Source organism: Fopius arisanus, unplaced genomic scaffold (genome assembly GCF_000806365.1).
Source record: "Fopius arisanus strain USDA-PBARC FA_bdor unplaced genomic scaffold, ASM80636v1 scaffold00019, whole genome shotgun sequence".
NCBI lineage: Eukaryota > Metazoa > Arthropoda > Insecta > Hymenoptera > Braconidae > Fopius > Fopius arisanus.
This window is the reverse complement of record NW_011887758.1, coordinates 405,074-411,799: the sequence shown is the minus strand read 5'-3', so window position 1 is coordinate 411,799 and position 6,726 is coordinate 405,074. Positions and strand designations below refer to the sequence as shown.

Sequence of the window (6,726 nt, the reverse complement as noted above, 5' to 3'; positions counted from 1 at the left end):
ATTCTGATAAATAGAAAAAAGACTTCACTCCCGGCTGTTTGTTATCGTTCTCTCCTGTTGGTATTAGCACCCTCATAATTTTGTTTAAATTAATTAGCGTCGAAATTGATTATGCTCCAGTGGACGTTACCCGCGGGTTGTTTCCACTCATGATGAATGCGTGGGCATTTGTTCAGTTAGAAGTTAAAATTTGTACAGTTAAAACATGTGATTAATCCAGGAGAAAAAAATAAAAATAATTCCTTACCCCAAATCATAAAATCACTCACATCGAATCGTGTTGGAGGGATTTAACAGTTTTCATTGCGTTCTCGGCGCGTGCCTTCTTTTATTCAACTCTCGGCCGACGATAAGTCCCTGACTGATGACTCGACGATGTTATCTAGAACCCATTGGGGTCCGTTTTAACCGATCATTAAAGTGCGAAGATGCAGAATGTACATTTATGCACTTGGGTAATTTCCACAATTTTTTCCGACACGCGAATAAATTCGTTATAGCCAACAATTTAGATACAAAGTACAGGACTCGGAGCTTCACCTTGATTTACATGAATCCCGATAGCGATTGAAATATACATTTACCCTGGAGAATATCCTCACTTCATAAGATCATTTTACTCACAATTTTCTCCCACAAGTCATGAAATTTTTATCGAAAAATTCCATTCGTTTCTAGTCACCGGGGATTTACGACAAGGAAAAATGTAGAAAGTGGTTGGCGTTAAATTTAAGACAAGAAAATTATGGAAAATGGTGATCAATCTGTCGAATGGTTTTCTCGGGTACTTTTGACAGGTGCAGTATGGCCCATGGGCCATCTGTTGTCCATTCCTCTTGAAAGGATCCCCAAGAGACCCGCCAGGGGTAACAGGTTGTTGTGCTCTTGTTTCATCGTCACAGTTGTGCCGACACCATCCCTAATTAGTCCCATTCTATTCATTTTTCAATCTACGGCCAGATTCGGTATTTCGGAACCCACAATTTTCAAAGACCGGGATTCCTCCAGGGGCTCCTAATCGAAATTTCATTCAAATTTCAGTCTTCATTTCCCTAATTAAGAGTGCAAAAAAAAATCCCATCATTATCCTACGACAGAGTTAATCTTTTTGCCTTTATTCATTTCTTCAAATCAACTTGGAGAACGATTTTTTACAATACACTCTTATTATTTGATAATTTTCTGATAAAAATTTTGGAATTGCCTTTTTCTAAATAAACATTCAGTGGAAAAAAAACGAAAAAATCCTTTGAAACTCTCGACGAAGATTAGAAGAAAAATGACAAGGCGTTGACGTGGCAGTATAACTTGACCGTGATATCGCGGTGATCAGTCACGGCTCGGCTCAACTCATAACCCAAGTGGCTACACGTCAGCTCAGCAACGCATCAGGCAACACCTGGAACAGAAGCGTGAACATCATCATGACCACCAATGATCCATAATGACCCAAAAAACCGCGAATAAAGCACCAAGAATTAGCAAAAATTCCATTCGACAAGAAAAAATCCCCACAATTCCCAGAACTCTCGGTGTACTTCTCCCCAAGTCCCCAATAGCCCCCTGCCCCCCCCCCTTCCCCTCCTCAGCATCCATTGTGCCCCCGGGTACTTTTGTCCATCGAATAGCCAAGAATAGCCTTTGGTCCTCAAATGCGAGAAACACACCTGTTCCAATCGCCTGGTACACCAGTCCCTGTCATAAAGACCCACCTCTGGACACCGAGACCCTCTCACTTACCTTTTTTTTCCCTCAAGCTGAGTATTGCATTCAACCTCTACTGGTCTCAAACAGTTCAAACCGTTCAAACAAAAACTCAATCGACATTTTTCTCGAGAATTCACCAGAAGAAGTTCCACCTGTCACAAGAGCAATAGTGAATGACACTGACCATTTGTATTGCCCTTTCAAAGACGCTAGCCATTCATTCACTCTCAAATCCTCAACGATGTGCTCTGACAATTCCTCATTCATGCTCAAATAATTAACAACATTATAATTCGTAGCCAATTCACCTCCAAATCTCAAAGTATTCATCGAAAAAATTCGAATTACTAAATGACGGGAAGTCTAAGGATAAATAAATAAAATAAAAATAAAATTGAAGATAATGACGAATAAAGGAATTGAATTGCATTGAATTATTTGATTATAAGTTTTAGGAGAAACGAATGGGCAATGAAGATTCAATCCATATAGAAATAATCTCACTTGGTTGGCATGTAGATCTAGGAAATTCAATAGAATACTCAATGAATCAAGTGAAATGTCTGCTCATATAATTACTGACGTCCCAACGACAGATGCTGTTTGCCTCGTGCTAAAGGCTCCATTGTGTCGACCCCAGCCCGGACATGTGTCAAATCTACAGTAAACATTTTTTCATGAAGAACGGGGTAATTGGATCACTCGAATAACCAAATAACAATATATTTCAATTGAAAATTATTTATTTCGTATAAAATATTTAATATATAGAACACATCCTCTGTACTCTCCTGTTTATATTTACTTTCTTTACAAAAACCTCTTATATAAAAATTATAGTGGTACTCGCCCTGAGTCCGCGCAATATATCTCTAAAATCGGATTTCAATCTGATTCTCCAATTTTAATTGACTCTTTACACTCTCTGCGCACACACGCCAAACACACACTCTGTTATCTTTGTGTTTATGTACAATGACTAGTATGTTCGAGTAACTCAATCGAAAAGAAATAATTTTTTTTTTTCTTCAGATACTTAAGAACGCATATGGCCTGTCGAAAACATTATGTACACTTGAGTGCTGTCTCGGCCAACTTAACGATATTACAATTAATCCTAGATATAAATTAATAAGCGAAATAGGAATGGAACTGAAAGGTATAAAAAAAATTCAAATCATGGCACTAAAGTTTCACGGTACCGCATCGAGCGGTGTCACGATTTTCCATATAAAACCATGTTGAAAATGAAAAATATGAAAAGATAAAAAAACTCCATGAAAAAACTCGACCCCGTAATAAGTACAAAATAAAAAAAGAAAAATCCCGATTAGCTCGATATCTCGTCCCTAAGAAAATCTCAATTTTCTCATTAACACCCATCGCATTTACAATAAAATAGTAAATATATTAATATTTGTACTCCTCGTAAATTCAGTCTATCGAACGATTCAACGTTAAGGCACTCCGAACGAATATTTTCACTTTTCAACAGCCATAACCAATGGGAACATTCATACCGGGACATCCGCCCTCCTGATGCTTCGTTAGCAGTGACATTCTGCTGAATGTTTTGCTGCATGAAGTGCACGAGTACTTCTTGACATCGCTGTGTGTCTGGAGATGAGCCCTGAGATTGCTCCTATCAGCGAACGCACGATTGCAGTGCTGACAGCTGAAGGGTTTCTCCCCGGTGTGTGTCCTGATGTGTCCCTGGAGTAGCCAAGGCCTGGAGAAGGCCTTTCCACAGAGATGGCACTTGCACGGTAGAGTGTGGGTCCTGATGTGCATCTTGAGAGCACCAAGACTCACGTAAACTTTCTCGCAGTACTTGCACGAGAAGGATTTCTTCGTCTGTCCCTCAGCAGCTGCACAATGAAATTGCTGATGCTTGGACAAGCCCGAGTACGTGGAGTATGATTTACCGCAGTCTGGGCACTGATATCTCGGTGATGATGCGCTTGTCGTATTGGTTGGACTGGAGGTGTTGATGGGGCTCGTGTTGATGGGGCTGTCCATTTTCATTAGAATTGTCGAACCTGCTGAGGTGCTTCCAGCTGAGGATCTACCACTGTCACTTCCCGGTGAGGAAAGGTCCTCAGGTGTCACGGGTGGTGGTGATCTCAGAGAGGAATAACCCACTGAACTCGTTGGTGATAGCCCGCAGTGATCTGGACTCGATGATGCTGCCCAGTGTGCATAACTCCTGGCAATTGGTCGTTGGATCGTTGGACATGTCAAGGCTGTGTGTTGAAGTGGTGGTGGTGAAGCTGATGCATGCTCTGGCGATGAGTGTGGATATGCTGGCAGTGGATACGCTGGGTACAACTCAGCTCCTGGATGATGATGGAAACGATAAGCTGGATATGGTAGGTAGTGTGGTGGATAGAGTGGCGCTGCTCTTGCCCAAGCTGGTGTTGCATAGTGGGTGACTGGTTCCACTGGTGTATTCAAGTTCAATGGCTCCAAGGGTGTCTTCGTCGACATGAAGTGGAGTGAACCCGTTGACACTGCACCGCCGTCATGTTGAATCACTTCGACACGCTCTTTTTTAACGAGTGGATGAATCGGGGCTATGCCGACGGGTGGAGTTATCGGTTTTGATGGATAATGATTCACTGGGGATGGGTGGATTGGGTGGTGCTCAAGGTGGGGCTGTTTGTGAGGCACTGGGGATGGAGATCGGGAGACTGAACGACGCTTTGGAGCTGATCTGCTGAGATCCTCTGGCTTTGTGCTGAGATTCTCTGGCTCTGGGATGTCGTCCGTTACTACATCAATTATTTCATCTGAAAGCAGAAAAAAATGTTTTCATAAGTACATGAATAATATTTTGTTCAATTTTTGACTATTATTGTCTGGGAGCTGAAAATCCTTGAAGGTTTTACAATTTCTGAGGGTTTAGGTAGGTTTTTATTTTTTTATTCAATCACTCAGATATTTACCTTTTACTGATTCTGGTACTTCGTCGTACAGCATCACATGCACTGGCCGCTTTTTGAGCGGACAATGGCTGTAGCTGTTGTTCTTCTTAACGAAGCTCCTTGGCATCTCGTCAACGAGCATTTTCGATTTATTTAATCAACAAAATCGAATAATTGTACGACAATACTAAGTTGCCCCCCAGTAATCCTGGGTATCGGGAGACAACAGATTTGTACGTACTCACTTCACTGAGTAGTTATTAAATACAACAATGAATTTGTATTTTTCACAATGTTTAAAGGCTCACACCACTATCAACACTCGATTGTTCGTAGAAAATAAAGTGAAATGCACTTCTCTCGTTTTCTCGATTGGTAACGTGTTCACACGATCGGAATAACGGAAAAAATGGCTCGAGGGTTGAAAGGGATATGGAAATAAGGCTGATGTGTTCGTATCGGCTGCAAGCCGGACTCTGACTGGCAGCAACACGTTTCCTGGCATTTATAACCATTCGTCCCCACTCCGGGCTCTTGCAGGTGGCCCGCACGTGCTGTACGTCCAATGCAGGCCCACGGGGCCCGCGTTAACCTCCAATGGAACAGGAACGGTCGCAAGCCGTCGACCAATCACCGATCGACCATCTGTTACCCCCGTAACGTCGTGCGCCTCGTAATCCCCCACTACAACTCAAATTTTCACTTCATACCACTCCCTTATTTCGAACTGTCTCTCTCGGTTTACCTGGGCTTCATGTGTTATACCGTTTGCTCTTAGCTGCGACGTTTTTCGATTGTTAGAACACGCCGATGGCAGATGCTGACGACAACCCTCACCATTGCTTTTATATTTTTCACTGGACTTTTTTTTTTCGAAATTTTCGATGATAAATTTCCAGGGTCTCATCGGTGTTTTCAGAGGACGAAAAATATTTTGTTTTTTTTTTATAAGAAACTTGGAGACTGTTTTGATAAAACGCGTTTTCAGGGATTGAACATTTGATGAATGGAAGAATTCAAAGAATTTTGAGTAATTATGTCGTTTTTTAGATTTTTTTTCAAGTCCAAATTTTTTCTCGAATTCGTTTATTCACGGAAAAAAAGTAGGAGATCAATTATATAGGTTATACCTAAAATTAGTATATACATTACATTTAAAGAAATATACATTAATTAAATATCTTAATGTATTTATGAATATACGGGAACTTATTTCACTTATACTTATACCTTTATACTTTTTTCAGGTTCAAAATATGCTTGATTCAGATATATTATTATTCTCGTGATTCTCCCCTTCCATCACACGCATATTTACTCCGACAAAAAATACAAAATAAATAAAATGATTTGCCTGTAGACAGAGATAAAGAATAACTTCTTGCAAATAAATTTACTCGCCAGGAATAATTTAGTTGAACGAAAGAATAATTTTTCGGTGAGGAGTTTTGGAGTGAAGGTTAGCACTTTGTTTGAATTTTGGATTTTCATCTTCTTTTGGGATTGAATGACCCCTGGCAGCCAATCGGCAGATACTTCTCCCTTCTCAATCGTTCACCCCTCATTCCATTTTTCTGAACGTAACGGTCGTGTCGCGTGCCGTAGCATCGCCCACGCGTGCTGCGCAGTTATATATATATATGTAGTTATATACACGCACACATACATACATTTATAGTACGAATGAAAGACCCCTGGGCTTATAAATCTAACTCCTACCCTTTCAGCGAATTGGGTACACTCTTCGCTCCTTTATTGTAGTTTTTTTTACGGTAATGAATGATGTGGAAATTTTACGTCTTAATGATCAGCGGGAGAAAGGGGTGAAAGAAAACATTGTGCACATTGAGAATTTTTTTACGGCTCGTTGGGTTTTCATTCTCTTCGGTTACTGTTGTTAATTTAATTGAATTTTGCCGGGTGAGTTGTCGTGGGTTTGAGTGGATTCCTATGAGTGTACTAGACAGTGTTTCTGATGATTCAATGAAACTCTGGGGCGTCCTCATTATTCTCAATTGACCGGTGGAGTGATGCCGGTTGTTTCGACGTTTGTCCGTCACCGGTTATATTAAATTAACGTTTATGGACTGTGGGC

At 40.8% G+C, this 6,726-nt stretch overlaps 1 protein-coding gene across 1 annotated transcript; it reads right to left on the bottom strand.

The window, feature by feature from the left end:
• Positions 1-2,489: 2,489 nt before the first annotated feature.
• On the bottom strand, positions 2,490-5,091 carry LOC105264077 (protein escargot). Its single transcript, XM_011300661.1, has 2 exons — positions 4,653-5,091; positions 2,490-4,496 (listed from the first exon to the last, which is right to left on the bottom strand). The coding sequence occupies exons 1-2, from the start codon at positions 4,771-4,773 to the stop codon at positions 3,196-3,198; spliced, it is 1,422 nt and encodes a 473-aa protein (XP_011298963.1). The 5' UTR covers positions 4,774-5,091; the 3' UTR covers positions 2,490-3,195.
• Positions 5,092-6,726: the final 1,635 nt, after the last annotated feature.

Coding starts and splice junctions, on each gene's coding strand:
- LOC105264077 (XM_011300661.1), bottom strand. CDS start 4,773: ATGCTCGTTGACGAGATGCCAAGGAGCTTCGTTAAGAAGAACAACAGC. Junction 4,497..4,652: donor AGTACCAGAATCAGTAAAAG/GTAAATATCTGA, acceptor TTCTGCTTTCAG/ATGAAATAATTGATGTAGTA.